Source organism: Eublepharis macularius, chromosome 5 (assembly GCF_028583425.1).
Source record: "Eublepharis macularius isolate TG4126 chromosome 5, MPM_Emac_v1.0, whole genome shotgun sequence".
Classification (NCBI taxonomy): domain Eukaryota; kingdom Metazoa; phylum Chordata; class Lepidosauria; order Squamata; family Eublepharidae; genus Eublepharis; species Eublepharis macularius.
In genome coordinates, this window is record NC_072794.1 from 88,525,601 (window position 1) to 88,550,309 (window position 24,709).

Consider the following 24,709-nt stretch of genomic DNA (forward strand, 5'->3'; position numbering starts at 1 on the left):
CATGGTTCATTGCGATGCATGGCCCACGAACCACAAACTTTCATGAGCTTGTCCCAGTTTGTGATTTGTGGTTTGTCACTTCCAGAGGCCGTAGAATGGCCCCCATGACAGTCAGAGATGCCAAACTCACAGGGAGTCTTCAGCAGGCTCTCCTCCAGCCACCCTCCAAGATTGGATTTTGGATGTCTGAGTTATAGAACCCCAAAGCGGGTGCCCCCAGGAAAGTTCCATTAGATATAATGGGAGTCACAAATTCCAATTGACTTGCATTGACTCCATTGAAATACATTGCAGCACCAAAAAGTTGCAATGAAAACGTTTGATGGAGTTAGAGAATCTTTCTCTGAGAATGGAAGGAGAACATCTACTCCTTGTGGGGGAAGGAGTAGATGTTCTCTGGGGAGACAGGAATATTCTTGGACAGGAAAGGATAGAGGTGATCCATGAGGGGAGGTTAATCCTGTGGGGAAGGAGACCTTGGGGGAACAGAAATCTCTCCAACAGAGTGGTCACAAGGGAAGCCTTCCCCACCCATGGGGAAGGTGGTTAAAATTCCCCTTGTTGTTTTGCACCTAGTGTGGACAGGAGGTGGGCCACAGCCCTTTCCCACCAAGACACTTGTCCCCTGAGTTTGGCAGTGGCACACAGTCTGGGGAGCGGTTGGAGCCTGGCTCGGAACAATCAAATCAACCCACATAGTAATGTTACACACTGATGGCATAATGTTAGAGATGATGTTACTGACATTAAGTAAGTGGCCAAAGCCTACGAGATGTTATTGAAGATCAAAGAGTTCGGGGGGGGGATGTTTGTACCTGGCAAGGGGAAGCCCATCCCCTCGAGGTGAGAATGATGACCACCATAACCCATTTCACCAATGGGGGGGCTGCGAGGGAAGCCTTCCATCAGCGGAATCCATTCCTGCAACAGGAGGTTAAAATTCCCCTTGCAAGGGTGTGCATTCGCACCTGGCAAGGACAGGCCAATGTCCTGCCGCAAGGGGATGGTATACCAGGGGGCACAATGATGCAGCACATGGCAAAAGCCCACATCCTCCACAATGGACAAAGTTGGTCCATCAAAGGCAATAATCTCAGACACTACACAAGTGCCTGCCTCCTGAGACCTCCGCCTATTCCTTTTGTTTGGAAGTGTGAGTCTTGCCCCCCCCCATTCTAACCTTCATGGTGCTAATGAGCATTGTGGTTGGCAAGGTAGCACTATGTTGGACCTCAGGTGAGGAACCCACTAGGCTTGGCCCCTAAGGCTGGTGGTGCCACAGAGACTGGAGTGGAGTCAGAGCCCTGACCCACCACCCTGGCGCCTTCCCAGCTGGGACAAGTGCTCTAAAGAGGAGCCCTCAGTTGAGGAACCTACTAGGATTGACTCCTGAGGCTGGCAGTGCCAGAGAGACCAGGGTGGGTTCAGAGCCCAAAGCCACCACCAGGCATCTTCCTAGCCAGGACAGGTGCTCAAAATAAGAATGAGACTGTTAATCAGTCTAATATATTACAGAATCTCCAGCACAAACTCCAAATACCTCCCTCTCTGACTGAAAATCCAGCAGCAGTTCCTCCCTCTCTATCTGCCTGCTGGAAAGTGAAACCACTTGCCTGAAAGCTGGTTGTTATATACTTCTTGCTCTTATAGAGCAGAATGGGAGTTCTTTGGTTGGCAGCCAGAGCTGCCTATCAAGCTTTGAAAGGCTAGCATTGGTGTTCCCAGGGTGGCAGAAGGACTGCAGATGTCCATCCCCCCTGTTGTCTAGAGAATAGATTGATTCTGGGTGTCTGGAATCATGAACTGAAATACGAATCATAAAAAAACAGCAGTTCGTTGCGGTTTGTTAAAATTGCACCCCGACATACTGCCAGTTCGAGAAACATGAACTGGCCCGGTTCATGATGAATCTTGGTTTGTATTTCAGTTCGTGCCCATTTCTAGTCAGAAGTTCGAAAAAGTGTCAAATGACCTAAGCTAACCACGACAAACATAAGATTCCAAACAGAAGCTCTATCAAACATCAGAATCTGATTCCTGCCAATTAGACACAGATCCCTCTTGATCTCCCCTTGGGATCTCATTGGGTAGAAGAGCTGTCTCCCTTTCAACCTCCCTCTTGTAGCCAATGAAACCTCATCCATGAGGGTGTCCAGTACTGTCTCCGTCCCGTGTCCTGGATGGAAGCCGGACTGGAACACTTAGAAAGGAAATCAAATTCTTTGGGAAACAGGATCAGAATTTGCAATATTAAACTGCTGTTTATGATCTATGAGCAGAATCACATCCTTGTGCAGATACCATTCATTTCATTGGAACATGCATAAGAGAATTTCCCTGTGCATTGTTCCTGCCTAATAATGCTATTATTTAGCATTTATATAGTTTTAAGGGTCCGATGACCTTTCTGTTGACAGAAGAGGGAGAATGGATAATATCCTCTCATTTTACTTCTCACTGCATGTGGCCTTTTGTCTGTGCAGGTCCTCCTTTCCCAAACAAAGTATTTTTGGGATCACAAAAAGCTGCTGGGTGGGGAAGTTCTGCTTCCACCAGTTAAACAGTGGTAGGATATAGCCTATTGGCCTGTAGACAGCGATGCACTAGCAGAAGCATAAACAAGCACACAGTTTGGCTTGTGAGAGATCTTATGCAATACCTTATAGTTTCCTCCCTATATAGTATAGTACTCCGAAATTAGCTGCACAAGTTCTTGTGCAAATATAAATGGATATGGAGATACAATAAATTTGAAATTGTAGGTTGCTACCTTGGTCTTTTTCTTGCATTTCCTCTTTTCTTTGCATTTACAACACTTCTGTATAGCAGGCTAGTACTATTCATTTGGCAGATCACTGACTTCACTAAAGCCACATAAAATGAAAAGTGAGATTTGAACAAGGGCCTAACATTATAAAGAATTCTCTTACATTGCAATCCTAAACAGTCACATCATTCTAAATCCCCATTAAACTGAATGCACTACATTTGCACTATTTCTTTCTAAGAGACTTGTATTTTATGCACATTTATTATGATCTGATAATGACTATAATTGCCTTGACCTGGATAATCCAGGCAAGCCCAATCTCATCAGATCTTGGAAGCTAAGCAAGATCAGTCTTGGTTAGTAATTGGATGGGAGACCTCCAAGGAAGACCTGTGTTGCTATCCAGAGGCAGACAATGGCAAACCACTTCAGTGAGTCTCTTTCCTTGAAAACCCCAGCAGGTGTCACCAGAAATCCACTATGACTTCTATGCACTTTCTACTACCAATGATTATAATTATGAGAGGCAACCCAGAGTTCATTGGCACAGCACTTGATTTACATAGAGAAGATCCCAGATTAATCCCTGTTGTCTCGGTTTGAAGAATTTCCTTTAGCAATGGCTCGGAAAGACCGATGCTTGAGACTTTGGTAGCCGCTGCCTGTCAGTGTAAATACTACTGAGCTAGATGAACCAGTGCTCTCAAGTATTGACAAGGTATTTTCATACATACTGAAGCTTTGTACATATGGTTATTGTTTCTATGCTCATGTGGCATCCAAAATGAATTGTATTTTTGATATATAAAAATATTTAAAAACACTATGTCAAGGTCAGCTCTGTGAAGGCTCATATTACTGTGTCAGATGCAAATAATATTAATTTATGCACCCACTCAATTGTTCTACTAAATTTTAATTGATTCATTTCAAATAAAATTGTAACTCTTGTCAAAGGATTTATTAAAGTTGTGCTGCCAAATCTAAGCTGAATTGTCATGTTTTGATTCTTTGACAAATTCAAGCACAGCATTTTAATTCCTTTTAAATGTATAATTATGAATTGCTTTGGAACATATTTTTGATTGGATTAAGTATTTTATTTATTCTTTTGAAGTTGTAGTTGACCCAGCACTGTGGGAATATTATAAATGATAATAGATGCCCTTTTATTTAACACTGGCCAATAGGGAGTTGGGACTATCTAGATCCAAAACTGGGAGTAACAATGAAGAATTTACAGGGCAATCTGAAGCAAGTTACACTATTCTCTGCCCACTGAAACAGAAGCTATGGAGCAGAAAGTTTCTGAAGACAATGTGCTTAGAAGGACACTGGTTTTGCACTGTATGATTTTAATGTATCTAGTCTATTTAAAACTTTGTAGCAGGTTTGGCAGCTTCTCTCCCAGTAATTATTGCATTCCTTGCAGTCTGTCAAATTAGTGCAGCTTCAGTGCTGACACCATCGTTTAAAATAAAAAACACACTAGAATTAAAAATGTAAACATTAAGCTTGTACAAAACAGTATATGCTAGATGTAAAATCACCTCAGTTTCCCCATTCTTAGCAGTGGCTGATTCTTGTTGTATGTGAATAAAATGTCATCCAGCTTTGCAGCTAACCTCATGGATCAGAAATAGCATTCAATCACATTAGTTTTTATGAATAATTTATTAAGATCTGAAAACTTCTGAACAGAAAAAAGTCTCTTTATATTTAAACAAGGAATTTCTTCTCTCTGTTCTTACTGGTATTGCAGAGGATGTCTGACATACAGTTGTAATAGTTTTATTTGTTCCTTGAAAGTCCATCTATTGAAATCAGTAAGCTTTTGAGCAAGTCTCATTAAGAATGCCCTGTAATCTTGGAAAAAATAAGTTGTCTAGGATTTTTATTGGTATACTATTCAACTGTAAGCAACAATAATATGACATGCTGTGGCAAAATGTGTACGTAACCACTGTAATCATTCTCCTGCTGTAATTACTTAAAGAAATATCTTATTTCTGGTGAAGGGAACTTTGACTCATACCCTTGGTTTTTAAGGTGGTATTGGACCCAAATCCTGCTCTTCTATTACTGACCAACACCTGAAATTATCTTATTTCCAGGTTAATTCATTGTATAATGTGTTCCCTAGCTTTGATACCCTAGTTGGAAGAAAGAGGCAGACACAGGTTTTGGGTACTAAGGGCTACTTTATTAAAGCAACAACATAACCTTAACAGCGGCAACAAGGGGAGCTAACTAGCGGTACAGGTCAAGCCAGTGGTCACCATGGGACCTTCTCCTTGAACCTGCCTGGGCGAGACCCACTGCCCCGGGTGCGAGCCATCCAACGGAGATGGCTTGGGCCCGGCCGGCCAGGCGAATGGTTCCCCCCATAAAGCTCCAAACACCCCAAGCCGTACAGCCTGGGATAAGGACTTGTCTGGGAGGTCCCACCAGGCAGTCTGCCCTCGCAGCTGAGCCGTAGGGCCGCAGCCGCTCCTGACAGACCCCAATTCCCCACCAATGAGGATGTGCCAAGGGTACTCACCGGCCCGCTCTCAAATCCCAACTCTAACCTGCCACTAACCTAACAGGCTGCGGCACCGCCTGCCAATTACCACAACCACCACAACAGAACAAGGTAGGCGAAAAAACCCCTGTTGCCCATGCCAATTTGCAAAAGGGGGAAAAATTCCTACCTGGCCCCAAATGAGGCGACCGGCTAATCCTGTCCTGTTATAGGGTGTGGAGGGTGGGCCGAGCTCGAGGCACCGACTGAGGGGAAACGGGCGGAGCGCGCCTAAACGTGCAAGCTCCGCCCACCCCACGGGTCCTGGAAGGGGAGCTCTGCTCTCTCTCCTTCCAGGGCATCAAAAGAGGCACCCAGCCTTAACGGCTGTGCCGTGGCTGGGGGTTGCCGTCTTGATACCCTAGTCGGAAGAAAGAGGCAGACACAGGTTTTGGGTACTAAGGGCTACTTTATTAAAGCAACAACATAACCTTAACAGCGGCAACAAGGGGAGCTAACTAGCGGTACAGGTCAAGCCAGTGGTCACCATGGGACCTTCTCCTTGAACCTGCCTGGGCGAGACCCACTGCCCCGGGTGCGAGCCATCCAACGGAGATGGCTTGGGCCCGGCCGGCCAGGCGAATGGTTCCCCCCATAAAGCTCCAAACACCCCAAGCCGTACAGCCTGGGATAAGGACTTGTCTGGGAGGTCCCACCAGGCAGTCTGCCCTCGCAGCTGAGCCGTAGGGCCGCAGCCGCTCCTGACAGACCCCAATTCCCCACCAATGAGGATGTGCCAAGGGTACTCACCGGCCCGCTCTCAAATCCCAACTCTAACCTGCCACCGACGAGGTCAAGCCTCTGCTTAGGCCTCGACGCCCCAAATATGGCGTAATGCCTCCAGCAACCCCCGCCGCAAGTCGTCCAGAAATATGTTGTTGCCTTTAAAAGAAAGGTGAACGCCATCACCTCGGTAGAGGTCCGGCAGATCAGCCCTTATACAGGGGTGGGGCAAATAAACCCCCAACCCCTTCTCCAAAGCCTTGTGCAAAGCCTTATTGGCCTTATAACGTGCTCCCTCAATGGCCTTATGATCCAAGGCCTCCCGCCAAACCCTCCTGGGAATTATATCGGACCATATAATTAAGACACCAGGCCAGCACTTGCCTATCAACTGCAAGTCTGCCTGTGCCTGCAGTGACAGGGCCTTGCCCTTCACCAAACCCAAGTCATTCCCCCCCAGGTGAATGACGAGAATATGAGGCGGAGGGGCACACCTCCCTTCAAATAATAGTGGAAGCAGGCCAGGCCAACGCAGGCCTCGACGGCCCTGCCACTCCACTGTAGCCCACCGGCTCAGGCCAAGCTGGGACCCGAACGCCGTCCTCTTAGCCTGGTGGGCGGCCCAAAAGACGAAGCTGTGCCCGCAGATAAGGATAGAGCACCTTCCTCGACGCGCCACAGCACCTAAGAAAAGACAACAGTTAAAAGACTATAATGGCCCTGGTAGGGGGCGCACATACGACCTGTAAGCCGAAGACCTCCAACGGCCTACCCTCTGAATGGCTGGACCAGAATAACCCATGGCAGCAGCCGTCGAGGCCGCTCCAATCCGAAAAGAGTGCGTGCCAAACCTAAAACCGGCCAAACCAAGCTTGGCAAGAGCCCGCGCAGTAACTGCCCAGAACTGAAAACGAGTAAGTGGAGCCCCGTCCCTGTGAATGAACAACACCCCGGGCTCATCCCCTCGAGCCTCCAAATATGCTCTAAGCGCACGCACAGGACAAAGCTCCTTATCAGCACAGGAGCCCAGCTGCACCACCGAACCCTTCTGCAGCTGATCAGTCTTAGATCGCCTAATGGTGACTGCTACCATATCCCCTGTCAATTTAACATCTCGGGCCAACAAGGCCCGATTTGAGCAGTCCCGAGCTGACTGGACCACCAGCTCACTTACCCGCAGGGCCCCAAAGAAGGCAATAAGAGCCGCTGCATGGAAGAGCTTGGCCTCAAAGTCAGAACGACATACATCAGCCCACGTAGCTCCCAACCCCTTCAGAATGGCCGGGGACATCGGCTCCCTATCATCTACCGCAGCTCCCAGCTCCCGCACCCAACCTTCTAACATTTTGCGGACTCTAAAGTCCCCTGTAAAATCCTGCCAGCCACGAGCCTTGCTAACAAACGCCAAGGCTGCCAGCTGACCTCTGATTGTCCTAGGAGCACAACCCTTACCTCTACGATCAACACAGAATCGCAGTATGTGCTCAACCGGAATCGGCCACAATTGGGGCAGTCCAGCCCCGAGCCGAAAAGAGGCAAACTGCTGAACGGCGCGGTCATAGGACCTCCGGGTGCTGGGGGCAATAGCTAGAGAAATGGCGCGCTGAACCTCACGTTCCCAAGGCGCCACAACTCCACTGGCATCCTGGAGGGCTGCGGATCGGCTTCGGGAGCAAGCTGGCGAAACCGTTCCATCTGTTGGCGAGACAAAGCGTCTGCCAGTCCATTGTTTACCCCTGGAACGTGTTTTGCCAAGAACAAAATGTTCAGTCGAAGGCACCGGAGCGTGAACAACCTAACCAATCTCATTACTCTAGGCGATCTGGAAGTGAGGGAGTTAATCACCTGTACCACAGCCAAATTATCGCACCAAAAGTGCACCGTGTGGTTGGCCAATTCCCTCCCCCACAGCCAGATCGCTACCAGAATCGGAAAAAATTCCAAAAAAGTAAGATCCCTATCCAAAACTCCATCATGCCAGTCCGCTGGCCATTCTTCAGCGCACCAGTGCCCCCGAAAATAAACCCCAAAGCCAGTCGTGCCAGAGGCATCGGAAGTGATCTGGAGTTCGGCCTCAAGCAATAGGTCCTCTCTCCAAAAGGCAACCCCATTAAATGAGTTAAGAAACGATTCCCAAACCTCCAAATCCTCCCTGATGCCCCTGGATATGCGCAACCTGTGATGTGGCAGCCTCAAGGAAGCCATGGCGTCACATAGACGCCTAAGAAATGCCCTCCCCGGGGCGACAGCCTTGCAGGCAAAATTAAGGTGCCCTACAACCTGTTGCAGTTCAAGAAGGGACACCTTCTCCTTCTCCTTAAGGGAGGCCAAACGCTCCCGAAGGTCATGCACCTTCACCTCAGGCAGCCTAAAGGTTTGCTGAACGGTATCAAGCTCAATCCCCAAATAGGTTAGCACCGTCGTGGGTCCCTCTGTTTTTTCCTCTGCAAGAGGAACACCCAGACGCTGAGCTAGCTCAGTAAAACCTGCCAGCAAGCGCGCACACTGACCCGTGCCAGCCCTCCCAACGAAAATAAAATCATCGAGATAATGACTGGTATCGCCACAGCCTGTCTGCTGACGCAATGCCCATTCAAGGAATGAGCTGAAGCGCTCAAAGGCCGCACATGAGATCGAACAGCCCATAGGCAAAGCCCGATCCATGTAATACTGGCCCTCAAAAGCAAAACCCAGCAGCTCAAAATCATCTGGGTGCACGGGGAGAAGGCGAAACGCTGACTTTATGTCACATTTGGCCATCTCCGCCCCAACTCCACACCGTCTAACCACTCGCATAGCCTGGTCAAAAGACGTGTAGCGGACCGTGCACAGATGATCGGGGATGGCATCATTCACTGATGCCCCCTTTGGGTAAGAGAGGTGGTGTATCAGGCGATACTCGCCCGCAGCCTTCTTGGGCACCACCCCCAAAGGAGAAACACGCAGGCATGGCACAGGAGGGGCTAAAAACGGGCCCAGAACACGGCCTGCCGCACATTCCTTCGCTATCTTACTTCTAACCACTCCTTCCATGCCAACGACAGACCTGAGGTTCGTTGACATGAAGGAGGACCTTGGCCCCTGAAAAGGAATGCGGAACCCAAACTTAAACCCATTCAACAAGTAAACTGCATCGTCCCGCTGTGGGTAACCCAATAACAACTCACTGAGGATTCTCAGATTTATGGGGCTGGGACCCTTTTCCAGACGGAGGCTGGTTACCCCCCCAGGGGCGCCTACCTCCACCCCTTTTCTTGGATCTGGGACAGGCTGTAAAAGCATGGGGCCCTGCACACATGGGGCATTCATGCTTATAAGGGCAAGACTTCCTGGCACAGACGCCCTGTGAGGCAAACTCCCAGCAAAGCAGCCGTGTCTGAACCGACTGCCCCGCGGAGGCGCGGGTGCCAGAAGAAGTTGATGCCCTGTGCACCAAGTGCCCACTATCAGACCTATCCCCGAAGTTAGGCTTAGCAGGTGACATCACCTGCAACCACAATTGCTGGTGTATCTGGTCCCACGGTATAGCGGGGTTCATGACAGCCCGCATTCGGAACTCCTCGTCGTACTGCAACCATGCAGCACCACTGAAGTCCGAATAGCCCTTGTAAATTATATCCATGTACTGGATAAGCGAGGCTGCCCTCCAAGGCTGTGCCCTAGCCAGGACACCTGCATATATAAGGAACCCCGGCAACCAGTTAAACCACGTCCTATCCACCCGTCTACGCTTTAACCTTTCCTTCTCCCTGTCATCTAAGTCCTCTTTGTCCTTCTTCTCCAGTTCCCTGAAGAGAAGGGTGAAGACGTCGATGTACTCCCCCTTTAATATTTTATCACGAGTGGACGGGGTCAAATGGTCCCCCAACGGTAAGGCGGTATCGCCAAAGGGTAAAGCTCTGAATGGCACAGACCCATAAGGGGTCTGAACATAAGGCTGACCCTGCCAGAAAAAACCAGGACCAGAGAACCAGCTAGGCTGCCCAGCCAGACCCTGTGAAGAGGAAAGCATAAACTGCTGAGCATTGGGCACAGTTTGGGAAGCCGCAGGCATGGCAGCGCCACTTGTTTGCCAGCCGGGTGAACCCCACTGTGGCCATGCCCCCACCGGGAAGTGGGATGCAGCCGGTCCGGACCCTGGCCTAACGTATGGCTCCAATGGTGACTGCGATCCAGCAGGTACAGCAGGCCAGTAACTACAAGAAGGGTAAGGCCCAGGGGCACTGCCGCCAGCAGATGAGGCCTGCCCACACTGACCCCAAGGCCAGGCAGCTGTATGTTGTGTTAAGGTCAACTTACCATCTCCCATGGTGTTATCAACCGCGACAGCCACTGGCAGGGCCACCTGCGATCCAGCTTGGTCCTCAACCCCTGACTCTCCAGGAAGGTCAGGCTCACCAGACTCCACAGCTCTGCCGACGTCGTCCCCAGCCGGATTGGCAGCACCTTCAAGGGCAGACAAACGTTTAAGAACCTCTGCCTGAAAAGTTAAACGAGAAGATGCCCTAGTGGACCTAGGCCTCTTCGCACTCCCACCAGAAGGAGCAGAAACTCCCCGACTGCTCTCCAACGCTGCTATGCGCGCCAAGATCTCCTGCTGAGCATCATCAACACCCTCATCATCAGATGAGGATAACGCAGGTGGGGGAGCCCGCTTAGCGGGAGGCCGCTTTGCAGGCTGCTTCCCTTTAGAGGTACCCACTCCTTTCTTAGGTGGCATCTCTGAATTATTTATTTATATCAACTGTATCTGGGCAACAAGTATCACCACCCTTCAAAATGATGTGACCCCACTGAAGGCTCGCACTACCCAGGTACAATATAGAAGTAGTATAAATATTGCTCACTCGTGAAATCTAATTCAAATTATATAGAACGCCAATAGGGATGGCAAATTCTGGCAGCCAAAGGAAGAAACCCCCCAATTGGCCGCTTGCCCCAATCCCCAAGGCCCCTGTATCAGATATTGCCACCCAGAGGCAGCAGCCTCACAAAATGGCTGCCGCCAGAAATAGCCCACCCGGGGACAAAATGGCCACCGGGCAAGCAAAAGCCTCCTGCAAACCCTGCGCAGGGAAAAAAAGGGGGGGGCAAAAGAAAAACCCCGCTGAAAAGCGCGCCAAGCACCACCAGCGCGCAGAGAACTCCGCAGGGCAGGGAGAGGGGTTTAATGGGTCACCCAAGGCCCCCGCTCAAGACAGGCCACTCTGGGCGGGCACGCAGCCACGAAGCCCGCACTCCCTGCAGGCTCCAACGAGCAGCGCCGCCGCTGTGAAGCCCGCCGCGCTACAAACCGGGCCGCCCAAGCGGCAAACCGAGCGCTGCGTGGAAGCGCCGCACGCCGCCCCGCTTGCCGCCGCACACGCTGCTGCCAATGCAGCAAATAACGCCGCTGCCGCTCGCCCCCCAGGCCTCGCAGCTCGGAGCTCTGCCGAGAGGCTCCTTCCTCTCCGAGCTCGAGGCACCGACTGAGGGGAAACGGGCGGAGCGCGCCTAAACGTGCAAGCTCCGCCCACCCCACGGGTCCTGGAAGGGGAGCTCTGCTCTCTCTCCTTCCAGGGCATCAAAAGAGGCACCCAGCCTTAACGGCTGTGCCGTGGCTGGGGGTTGCCGTCATATTAAACACAGCAGCAATAGTCACTCTTTAGCATTTACGTTTTTAAACCAGGGCCATTGGGCCTACAATCTGCAGTTAATCAACTCAGGGTTAGAGCCTATCATAATTATGTGCTGTACTCATAAAGGTGACCTGCCGAGATTCGGTTTCGTTTTCTCAGCCATGCCGGACGCTCCTCTCGGCTGGTCCGGGAGGAAACGACCGGGCACCCTGACCGGGCGGCTGATCCGCAAGGATTAGCCCCCAGGACTCCCAGGGAGGGAGCCAGGGTCCGGGACGCGGCGGGAAGAACTCCCCGAAATCAATGCGGGGGGGGGAATTGACCGTTTGTCCCTATGGAGGCCGGCAGACGTGCGCGGCGCCTCGAGTGCCGCCGGGCAACGAGAAACGGCAAATAAAAGAAACAGGCGGAAGCCCATAAACAAGCGAATCCCTTCTGTTCTACAAGCGTTTGTGAAGGAGAGGTTGATCTGAAGAAGACTCGTTCTTCCCCTTCGTTGAGTTCCAGAATTTTGTTGGCGCCCCCCCCCCAAATGGCAGCAAAGAAGCAAAGTCCCGCTCTCGGTAAGTCAATCTCGGCTACCTTGAAGGGGGAGTCGCTCGAAGAGTTGGTGCGCAGGGCGGTGGTGGAAGCCATAAAACCCTTTGTTGACAAGCTGAACGAAACTGATCAAAGGGTGGGCTTAATTGAAAGCGAAGTGAAAACCATTAAGGCAGCAGCGGGGGGGGGGCAGAGAAGTCTGCTCTGGAAAGTGCGTCACTTGTGAAGGCTACAAAAAAGGAGCTGAAGCTGGTTGAGAACCAGCTGATCGGGCTACAGATGGAACGAACGCAGACAATTTTGCGTCTCCAAAACGTGAAAGAGGAGGAAAAAGAGGATCTGTGGGAGGTGGTCTCGGAACTATTGGCGATACCCGCGAGGACGACTAAAGAAGAGGTTAAAAGCGCCATTTTGGAGGTCCGTCGGGCTTCTTCAAAATATGCAACAAAGCGACAGTTGCCTCGTGAGATCATTATTGACTTTTCATCTAAAAAGATTCGGGACACCATCCTATATAACTCATACAATGCGGATTTGGACTTTATGGGTTTGAAAGTCAAGATTTTGAAGGACGTTCCATTTCTAGTCCGGAAACGGCGTTTTAAATATAAAAAGTTTGCAGCTCTTCTGAGGGACCATGGAATAAAGTACAAATGGTTATTCCCGGAAGGAATATGGTTCAGATATAAAGATCAGGCCTATAAGATATTATCAGAAGATCAACTAAAGGATTTTGAGAATAAAAACCCAGAACTCTGCTGCACCGAGAACGAAGAAAAGGAGGAGCCGGAGGGGGGGGGAGGAGGAGGAGAGCACCGCAACAGCGGTTGCACAGAGAGAACTGCGTCCGGGACCTAGAAGGGGGAGGAAAGTTTAATCAGAATTTGAAATGTTTATTCTCTGTATGATTAACCACTCCATCATTATCCTATGGAGCTATTTTTGTATTATGACAGTATGAAGGGAAACATTGAAGTGTAGTGTTTAGTGTTTGTAGTTCATTCCCCCCCCTTTTTCTTTTTTTCTTTTTCCACCCCCCTTTGTCCCTTCCCTCTCCCCTTTCCTTGTGATAGTCTTGTGTAGTGCTGTGTAGTGTTTTGTAGTTATGAAAAATAAAAAAATTTATATAAAAAAAAATAAAGGTGACCTGCCATATCAAACCTAAATATGTTTTATGGTAACCACATTCATACCTGGCTATAGGCAATGAGTTATTCATTGGGGTGAATCCAATGAACCATGCATGGATTTCTGCACCAACTTAGAACATTTCCATGTACACAAGGGAAGTTACACAAAAAGTACAAACTCAATAATTGGGAAGGAATAAGACTGAGCTAGTAAACGATATCAAACAATTTAATTTTAAATGTTGTCACATGGATTAATTGGAAGTAGTTACTAGATGTTACCATGTTATTTGATTTCAGGTGGGTAGTCTGTTGGTCTGCAGTAGAACAGCAAGATTTGAGTCCAGGGGCACCTTAGATACCAACAAGATTTTCAGGGTATGAGCTTTTGAGTGTTTAAGTTCCTGTTGTCAGATACTGGTTCTTCTACCCTGAAAATCTTGTTGGTCTCTAAGGTGCAACTGGACTAATATCCTCATGTTATTGAGGATGTCATGTTCGCTTGCTCTCCTTTCTCACTATTTTTCTTTGCCCTCCTCCAACACATTAGTGCATAGTTCTGTGCTTGACTGTGTGTGTGTTATCTGCTGATGTTTTGCATCCTCGGAACACTGGAGAGTTTTTCAGCTGTCTAATTAAAAAGAGCCAAATAAAGCCCCAGATCTATCCGGCATCGCATGCTGGGGTATCTCCTATCGATAAGGAGACAGGCTCAGGTTGTATCTCCCAACCCTGCCTGGCTGTAAAGCCCAGAAAACAGAACCAGCAGGAGAGAGTACAGAGATGACTCTCTCAATTAGCCACCATATTGGATCTCCATTACTTTTGTCTTCTTGATGTCCAGCTGTAAAATCCTGCTTTGGCGCTTTCTCCTTTAACCTTCATCAGTAGTTATTTCAAGTCTTCACTATTTTCTGCCAGTAATGTGGTGTCATCTGCTTATCTCAAATTGTTAATGTTCCTTCCATCAATTCCCACTCTTCCTTCTTCTAACTCTAATCCATCTTTCCTTATGATATACTCTGCATAGAGGTTGAATAGGTAAGAAGATAATATGCATCCTTGTCTGACACCTTTGCCAATTGCAAACCATTCTGTTTCCCCATATTCTGCCCTGACAGAGCAGAACCACAAGTGACAAAAGGCACAGATTGGACACTTGTCAGCTTCTCTCAAGTTTTGATGGGAAATGTAGGCATCCTGGTCTCGCAGCTTCGCTCTCTGACTGCTGTCCAATGGACTTTTCAACTGTCACTTGTCCAACATTCCGCCAAGCTGCCTACATTTCCCATAAAAACTTGAGGGAAGCTGACAAGTGTCCAATCTGTGCCTTTTGTCACTTGTGGTTCTGCTCACAGTTGTAGTAGTAGTAATCGTCCTCATCGATTAATATACCACCCTTCAGGACAACTTAACACTCACTCAGAGCAGTTTACAAAGTATGTTATTATTATGCTCAGAACAATCTGCTGTGAGGTAGGTGGGGCTGAGAGAGATCTGGAGAGCTGTAACTAACCCAAGGTCACTCAGCTGGCTTCTAGTGGAGGAGTGGGGAATCAAATCCAGTTCTCCAGATTAGAATCCTGCTGCTCTCAACCACTACACCAAATTGGCTCCAATAAAAAAGTCTTCACCTGACACTCATGTAGGATCTAACAGAGGACAGAGAAACTCTTGGTGAGTGTAATTATTCCAGTATGATCTTAACTTGCAAATAAACTAGCTCTGGAGCTGCAGTAAAATGCATGTATTTTAAGAAGGTTGATGAGACGTATAAGAGCTTTTCTTTTTGTCTCAAAATTGTACTTGCTTTCTTTCTTGTTTAATGCTCTCATGCATCAATTGTCAGATATTGCAAGTCATTTTTGATGCCAATATGCTGATGGACTTAAAACATGCTCACAAAAGGGCTTGCAGATTCACCAGTGGGTAACATGGGAGTCAGGAGGCGAGGCTGGGGGGGGCAAGCTGGGTGGGTGGCTGCTGGGAAGCAGTGTAGGTGGAGCTCAAGCAGGACTTGGCTCTTGTCCAGCAGCCTCTTGAGGTCAGCAGCACTGCCATTCCTTTGTTGGATGATGCTGACTGGGCATTTTACCCCTCCCCTTTACTGCCCAGGGTAATGTATGGGTTAGAGTGTTGGACTAGGATCTGGGAGACCCAGGTTCGAATCTGTGTGGAATATTGCAGGGTTATCTTGGGCTAGTCACATACTCTCTGTCTAACCTACCTCACAGGGTTGTTGCAAGGATTAAATGAAGGCAATAATAATGTAAGACACATTGGATTCTCACTAGACATGGGCACGAACAGCATTACGAACAGAAAAAAAACACAAACAGCCTAATCTGCTGTTCTCGAACAAGCTGTTCATGAGGCCCCATCCTAAACAAACAGGTGGTCATTGCAAGCATTGTTCGTTGCCTTCGGCAGCCATTCATCAAGCCAGACAGTCTGGCACGTGCAATCAATCCCCTTGGCAACCGGAGGCAGGGAGGGACTGAACTCTGTCTGAACTCCTTCTGGCTTTCCTTCTGGCTTTAACTCTTCAAAGTACTTCTAGCAGAGAGTCCCGTTTTTGCCACTGTGAAGAGAAAATGACAGCCAAGGGGGAGACCCATGGATCATGCCTTTCCCGGGGTGCAATCTCTCTGAAACTTGGGGGGTCTTCAGAGGACAGTTAGGACTATGTCCCCTGCAAATTTGGTGGGTATTGGACATTGGGAAGGTCACTTTTGTAACCCCTCGAACTAGCTGCCAGCAGACTGCTGTTTTTGCCAGGACAGGGCCCTTTAAACTATCAGCCGGCAGGTGGCAAGGGGGCTTTGCGCTCTTTTATTTTAATGGTTGCTAAAGAAATATAACCAACTGGAGTTAGCATAAAACACAACACTGCACTTATCACACCTGGTCATTTGAATTTCAGTTCAGCCACTATCTTGAAGTGACAGAAGTGATTCTGAGGAGTCTTCCTCTCGAGTTTCCTTCACCTATGGGAAGGTTCCTCCCTTGGTGAAAGGAAGTCACTGGATTCAGGCCATTGTTTTTATCTTTAGCCCTGTTTCCTTGATCTCTACAGTGGCAAATATTCTGTCTGTCTGTCTCACTCTCTCACTCTCCTACGCACACACATTATAGGTGGACAACCATGGACCATGCTGTGTGTCCTTAAATAATTGCCACATAATTGAACATATTGATGGTATGAGTGGACACAGTAGCACAATAGCTCATTTTTTTTTGCCACATGACAAAGCAATATTAGGGCTGTTTTTTTCATATTCTTTCTCTTTCTTTCTTTTTAATTTTGAGGCCTGTACCAAACTCTGTATATGAGCCATTTTTCAGTTTCATTTCTTGCTTGCTTTCAAACTTCTGCTGCTACATTCCACAGAGAATAATTTTATCCTTGGGCAAAGAAAAATGGAAGACACATCCAGTTCATCTTGCTTCTTTCTGCAAAGCTATTAATGGTTCTCAGAAGTTCTGGGTAGTCAGTTATTTGACCTAAAAAGGAGTCATTTTGAAACCAACAATTTATGTTTATTCCTCTGGTTTCTTACTACTTTAAACAGAAGAGAAGGCTGGACTAGAACACGTTAGTTGTTGTTGCTAGTTTACTGCTTTCACATATGGTTAAGCCATCTGTAAACATAGTTACATTCTTCTAAGTCCATTGAAGTTCATGGGCTTAAGATGAATATAACTGTTTAGGATTGTCCCGGTATATGTCACAAAATGCTCTTTTATGCAGTCCTAATTTTCTGGGAATTTCAGCTACATTTTTTTCTAGAGCAAGATTTGGGTCTAGTAGCACCTTAAAGACCAGCTAGATTTCAAGGGTATGAGTTTTCGAAAGTCAGAGCTCCCTTCATCAGATACCTTTAGTCTCATTAGAAAGCAAAGTCAAGGACTTTGAACATGTGTTCACATTTGGAGAGTCATACTCACTATAGAACTGGTGGGTGAGAAAATATCTGAATAGCAGTAAAAAATGATTCTCCAATCCCAACCAATGTACTGAAAGGAATTAACAAATTGCACGTCAGAGGTGCCTGCTGGGCAGCAATATACATGGAACACACACACGGCCCTGTATGATAGCACATTGCAGGAGAAAGTGTTTCTCAATTAAAATCTTCAGAGCTAAGTACAGATATAAGGTCTTTTCTGCAGTGGCTATCCATTCCTGGAATGCCCTCCTGACATTTTTTTCATTCCAAATATTTGGCTTTGACTTTTTGTTTACTTGTTTAGTTTGAATACTTGTTTATTTTGCTCTTTGTAAAATGCTCTTTTGCTCTTTATAAAACTTTTAAGGGGTCTGTAAGAGTTGTTGCTCTGTGCCATTGCCAGTGCATTGGTTTAAAGGTCACACAGTATTGCACCTTATGTTGTTATTGGAAGCTGCTTTGAAAACCTAAAGCTGGTAAGTGAGATTGAAACAAACAATATATAAATTCTTTATCCAATAGAACTGTGCTGTGATATACAACCACACAGACAGGAGAATTTTACTATGTTCCACCTTTTCATATCTCCAGCTGGTAGTGAGAGCATGTTAAATTTTCCTCACTAAGTGAGTTGTTCCTACAGGTTATTGCCTCTCTATGAAGTAGCATGTGTGCCATCTCATATTACTGCCTGGAAAATTGTGGTCTGTATTCACCCTGAGAGAAGGGCAGAAACATGATCCTGTAAAAACAAACTAACCTTCAATATATATCAAATTTAAAAACCTTTTCAAGTACAATGAAACAAATACATGTTTTGCACTAAAAATTTGCCTTTCAGGGAAGGAAGACATTTCTTAGAAGGCAGCTATTTGAATTGAGATGGTGGCTGAAGTAGTTGGTCAGGAGGGGGGAATGTCCATTAAGCCTAGAAGTGAACTCACAGTCTTGTGCAATTTACTTTGGGGCTCAACCCACACAGTAACACGATGTCACTAGTCTTGAAGTTTTATAGTAGTAATTCTGTACTGACTGCCTTTCCAACAACTGATCCAAAGTCTCAGCTGTGTCACTTATTTCCTTTTACTTCTTGATCTTCCTTCCTTCATTATCAATCCTGTAACCCATACATATAAAGAGAACTGGCAGTTTTCCAGCTAAATCTATCAGCTGCAGGCTGACACTCCACCCCATTATCACTAGTGTCTCTGGAGGCCACTCAGTGAAGAAGTTCTTTCCTCATTATTTTTGTTGTGGTTGGGGGCACATCTCCTTTCCTAGTTTGCACATTTAATTAAGTGAAATCAAGTATGGTCAAATCAAGTTTGGTCAAGAAATCATGTTAATCAAGTTTGGTCACCTAACAGCCTGTTGCCTTGAGATGGTTGACATGAGGGTTAGAAGAACACTCTGGGCTCTGCCACTTAGCAGAGTTCCAAGGATCACGGGAAGAATGAACCCATTCCAAAACATAGCAATTTATTATATTAGATTTTTAGTCTGCCTCCCTGCCAGGCAGGCTCAGGGCAAAGTACAACGTTTCAATTTACATAAGGGTTTGATCAGCCTGACCTCAGTCATCAGCCACCTCAAATTTCAAAGAAAACAATACATTCTACCTGCTCAGGAGGACCCTACTATTCCATTACATTCAGCAGAGCATATAGATCTAGCTTAGGATGATGTTGTATTTGTGATTGTATGGCCAATTTGCATATGTAGGTACAACCATAAAACTTTCCTATTTCCCAAAGCACATGCTTTCTAGTGGGGTCAGCGCACACGATTAGCTGCCAATCATCCAGTGTACAGTGCATATGTACATATGAAACTGCCTTATACTGAATCAGACCATTGACGTATCAAAGTCAGTATTACCTTATTAAACTAGCAAAGGGTCTCAGGTTAGAGGTCTTTCACATCCCCTATTATCAGATTCTTTTCACTGGAGGTGCTAGGGATTGAATCTGGGAGCTTTCTCATGCTAAGCAGATGCTCTACCACTGAACCATGGCCCAGTAATCAAGTAATATACATGTGTGTGTGTGTGGCAACAATATATGATAATAGACAGGTGGAGGGCACTATACAGCAGAACATTAAAAAAGGATAATAATAAACAATAATAATATTTAATTTATATACTGCCTTTCAGGACAACTTAACATCCACTCAGAGTGGTTTACAAAATATGTTATCATTATAACGTATAGACAATTATGTCCCCAAATAGCATGCCACTTCTTCAGAATGAATTTTGCTCCCAAAGGCAACATTTAAGTTCAGAAATGGCACTAAAAAGGTGAGCACCAGAAAGCAGCTACCTTAGAAATGGGGCCTCTATTGAACAGCCATAAGTTCCACAGCTTCAGACAAGAACAATATAAACATGGTGTCATGTGTCTCTTTCCTTTTTGTCATCTCTAGTTCTAACCCTACTCTTCTCAGTTCAGGACTCTGCAACTGAAAAAGGGGTAGGGGAAAAGGAAACTGGTCTCCTTTTTATTCTCTCTGTGCCTGGCTGAGATAAAAATAAAGGGAATAGTGCTGTTGAATTAAATGTTTTTTCCCCATTCTAGCAGTCTTTATGTCCTTTAAATTTCATTTGAAATGGAACAGCCAGCTATTTCTGCTTCAAAGGGAGGGGGGAATCAATACAATCAACACGTTGAAATGTTCTCAGTTACAATGGAAAAGTACCTAGGGAAAGAAGAGATGATATGCTTAACAAACACCTGTAAAGGCCATCAGTAAAGAAAGCAAATCTTTTCTGTTTAAGCTATTGAGTGGGGGGAGCAGGATGCAATCAATGCATGAAAAAGATGGCTTACATTTCAGCATTTGTTGTCAAGGGACCATAGTTTGAAATACAAAGTAAGAATAGTAAGGGAGATAGGGTCTCTGGTTACTTGCAGGGTCTTTCCCTCCAAACTCCATGCACTCATCAGCTCTGCTTGTGCAGATCCCGTGTACCTACAGCTCTGCTTCTTGCAAATAGGGGATTAGCAGCTTCCACTTTATGTTCTGGTACTTCTTGTTTTCAGAAATGTGTCACTGGGTGGTGTCCTGTAAGGTGTATATAGTGATCTGTGAACTTGGGCTTAGGAGCATGCATGGAAATATTAAGTCTCTGAGATCAGTGTGTAAAGATTTGTGTAAAGGTTTGGGCAACAGTTTTTTCCTCTGTATTGAACTTTTCCAATGGTAATTGTGATGGCTGAGGGTAGCAATGGTAGGTGAACATAGTCACACAACAGCAGCATTAGTAGCTGGACCTTTAAGGTCAGCTTATAAGAAGCTTCTTAGGCAGAAGAAGCTTGACATTGCTAAATTGCAATGGCAGGAACTAGGCCTGGCAGCCCAAGGGAAGTAGGCTCTGGGAATTTGTTTCCTTCAGTTTAGGAAGATCCCTCTCTCTATTGGAGGCTCAGATCTCAGCAAAAGACTGGCATGCACATTACAGCCAGGTATTCAGCCCCCCACCCTATTCAGGAGAATGAAACAGTGGGGCAGACACCACTTTTACATCTGTCCACCTCACCACAATGGCCTCCCATCACAGCAACTAAAAGAGGAGGCCTCATCTCCTCTCTCTCTTCTGGTAAGTCCCTTACTGTCCGAGGACTTGATCCCTCCTGAATTGTTTGAATCCTTTCCTGACTGGTAGGTGCCCATCTTTGCCATGTTGTTTACCCAGATAAAATTTAACTGGTGTTTCCCCCTCAGGATGGAAACTAAGCATTGTAGTCCCAGTATTTAGAAAGGGCTACAAACCAGTCCCTCCAAATTATTGACCAGTTCACCTGTTGGACATAGCCTCCAAGATATATAAGTATTCTTTTCTGTGCAAACTGGAGACCTCCAATAACATAATTCATCCTGAGCAAGCAGGGTTCAGGAAAGGAATAGTCACTATTGATCACTGCCTGATTCTTTACCATCCAGCTCAGCAGAGTATTAAGGACCGCACCAAGGCCATTTTTGCAGCATTTGTGGATCTGACTGCTGCTTTTGACTCAGTAGATTGAAACCGACTGTGGGCAAAACTAGTAGGCACTAACATCAATAAATACCTATTGTTCTTGATTTGGGAATTACATTCCAATATATCTGCTACAATTAAAGTAAGCCCCACAGGCTCTTTAACAAAGGAGATCCCGATTACTTGGGTGGGGCAATCAGGGATGTTTTTTGGCCTCTTTGCTCTTCCATCTGTATTTAAATAATATAGTTCCAAGTTTGGCAGGCCCTGAATTCTTTCCACTATCCTTGGGGGATCAAAAAGTATCAATCCTCCTATATGCAGATGATATGGTGTTGGTGTCCTTAACTTGTATTGGTTTAAAGAGGATGCTGAATAAGCTGGGCAATTTCTGTAAGGGCGAGGCCTTAAATATCAATTTAGCCAAATAATGGTTTTTGGGAAGAGACCTCAATGATTTAAATGGTCACTAGATGGAAATCCCATAGAACAATGCAGAAACTTTAAGTATCTTGGGTGTGAAACCTAGACAAGGGCATGAACAGCAATATGAACGAAAAAACCCACGAACAGCCTATTCGTCTGTTCACAAACAAGCTGTTCATGAGGTGCCATTGTAAACAAACAAGTGGTCATCACAAGCCTGGTTCGTTGCATTCGTCCGCTGTTTGTTAAGCCAGACAGTCAGGCACCTTCAATCAATTCCCTTGGCAAGAGGCAGGGACTGCCTGAACTCTGTCTGCATGCCATCTGTCACCCTGGAAACCCCAATCTAAGCCCAACTTAGCTTGATGGGCTGGTCTTCCTTCCAAGTGTGGAGCTCCAAATAGGTTACAATTGGTTACATGGAACCAGAGACCAGGGGGGAAGGAGGGGTAGGGGTGTTCTGTAGCCATGGGCACTCCAATCTCATCCCTGCAAACCCTGTTAGGCAGTTCTGACTGCCAACCACAGACCTCCTGCTTTTCTGTATGAGACCTCGGCTTATAAAAGGGCAGTGTGCCCCCAGTTCTGGCTGTCAGTTTCAGCAGGCAGTGGAGTGGGACAGAGCTGTTTCTAGCCTTTTGGGAGAGAGACAGGGAGAGTGCATTGGAGCTGGGATTTTTTTTGTGTGTGGTGGGTGGGATAGGTCTCTGGGAGTGGTGGACTAGGGCTCTAGCCCCTCCCTTTGGTTCCAGGGCACCTCGGCTGAGGGCTCACATTATAATTAGTGCCTGATCTGGTCAGGTTTCTGGGAGTGCTGGGCTAGGGCACTAGCCCCTCCCTCTGGTTCCAGCAGCGGTGCTCCGTTTCCAGAAAGAGAAGGCAGGATGGACGGAACTGGGCAGGAGCGATGGGCAGGCAGCGGACAAGGAGGAGGGGGGGAGGAAGCAGGAGGAGAGCTGTGCCAGGAGAGACCGACCCAAAAGGCCCCATTTGTTCTCTGGGCCTCGTTGGTGGGCTGTGTGGTTGGCTGCACCACAATGGGCGGGTCTCTCCTAGTGGAGGACTCGGCAGGAGCTATTGTGTGAGAGTACCTTGCGGAGCCCCCCGAGCCCCCCCATTCCAACCCTTTGGAGTATTGGGTGAATAAATCTGTTGTATGGCCGCACTTGTCCATTGTGGCAACCAACTTCCTATCCTGTCCTCCCACCAGTGTGCGGAGTGAGCAGGTGTTCTCCAACCTGGGAGACCTCCTCCGTTCCCGCCGTGCACGTCTGCATCCAGACCTGGTGGACATGTTGACCTTTGTCAAGGTCAACTTCAACCTACCTGGGTATCCCTCCCTGGACCTACCTGGGCTCTGAGCCACCCGAAGTCTACTGTGGTTCTAGGCCAAGCTCCTCTGCAGAGGGCTCTAGCCCCCCTCAGTTCTCGGGGCTGCTTCCACAGCTGGTAACCCTTTGTCCTCCTCTCCCAGACAAGTTCCCATTCCCTCTTTCAAGGGGAACTTGTCTGGGAGAGGAGGACAAAGGGTTACACTACAGAAGCCAGCAGTTCCACAGAATCTGCACCACCCAGAGACAGCTTACCTGTCCAGGTAGTACAGGCATGCTGCTGCCAGTATCACCCACCTTCCTGCCTTCACGGAAAAGACTGGTGTTGCGGCCAGAACCCATTCCTGCCTGCTCAGAGGGGACAGCAGGTGCCCATGGATAGGGGGTCCCATGCTATACAACCATATGTATAACAGCTCTTGAGCTGCCCCTCATGCCCAAAAGCAGCAGCAGCAGACAGCACCCACCTTCCTACCTTCACGGAAAGTGTGGGAGGGACCCATTCCCCCCTGCTCAGAGGGGACAGCAGGTGCCATGGAAAGGGGGAGACCATGTGGTACAACCCCATCAGCAACAGCAGCAGAGCTGTCCCTCGTGGAGAAAAGTGGTGACAGCTGACATCACCCACCTTCCTGCCTTCGCAGAAAGGATGGGATGGGCAGGACAGGACAGGACAGGACAGCTTGTTGGGAGGGGTCGGGGTGGTTCCAGAGAGGGAGAGGTCAAAAGAGGGACTTGTATGGATGACGAGGACAGAGGCATCCTGGCCACATTGTGCTGCAGGACTGGGACAGAGGACCCCAACTTCTGCGAGCCATGAGCCAAGAAACCCACTGAGCTTCTCTTTGGTGGCAGCGAACATCACCCACCTTCCTGCCTTCGCGGAAAAAATGGGATGGACAGGACAGGAGAGGTCATAGGATGGGGTTGGGGTGGTTCCAGAGAGGGAGAGGTCGAAAGAGGGTTGGTTGATACTTGTACGGGAGAGGAGGACAGAGGCTTTCTGGCCGCATTGCATAGCAGGACCGGGACAGAGGACCCCAACATCCACCGTGTTGGTTTGTGCAGACTGCTCCGGGAGAGGCTTGTCTGCCCCTCCTGTGTCAAAGTGGAGGCTGTCGCCAGCATCACTCACCTCCTTGCCTTCGCAGAAAGGATGGGATGGGCAAGTCAGGAGAAGTCATTCGGAAGGGTCGTATTGGTTCCATCCAGAAGGGGAGAGGTTGAAAGAGAGAACATCCAGGACCTTGTCAGGGAGAGGCGGACAAGGGGTTATTACAGCTACATTCTGGAGCAGGACTGGGAAGGGTTAGGGTTTGTCCAATGTACAGAGCAGATGGACATTGTTGGCACCTGGTACCCATGCTGGTACCAGGCCCTGCAACAGACCCAGATGCCAGCTCTGCCCTTATATCTACCCAGGGTATACAATTACAGGACCCAATGGCATCAACTGTCTCTGGCTCTTACAGCTGCTTATCCTCCAATGTGATATATGCCCTCATGTGCCAACAATGTCCATCTGCTCTGTACATTGGACAAACCAGCCAACCTGTACGCAAAAGAATAAATGGACACAAATCTGACATTAGAAATGGCAACATCCAAAAACCAGTGGGAGAACACTTCAATCTACCAGGACATTCCATCAAAGACTTAAAGGTCACTGTAGTTCA

At 47.6% G+C, this 24,709-nt stretch overlaps 1 protein-coding gene across 1 annotated transcript; it reads right to left on the reverse strand.

The window, feature by feature from the left end:
- Nucleotides 1-4,961: 4,961 nt before the first annotated feature.
- Nucleotides 4,962-10,374, reverse strand: LOC129331164 (uncharacterized). Its single transcript, XM_054981555.1, has 2 exons — nucleotides 10,356-10,374; nucleotides 4,962-6,740 (listed from the first exon to the last, which is right to left on the reverse strand). Exons 1-2 carry the CDS (start codon nucleotides 10,363-10,365, stop codon nucleotides 6,139-6,141), a joined length of 612 nt encoding a protein of 203 aa, XP_054837530.1. The 5' UTR covers nucleotides 10,366-10,374; the 3' UTR covers nucleotides 4,962-6,138.
- Between the last annotated feature and the right edge of the window lie 14,335 nt (nucleotides 10,375-24,709).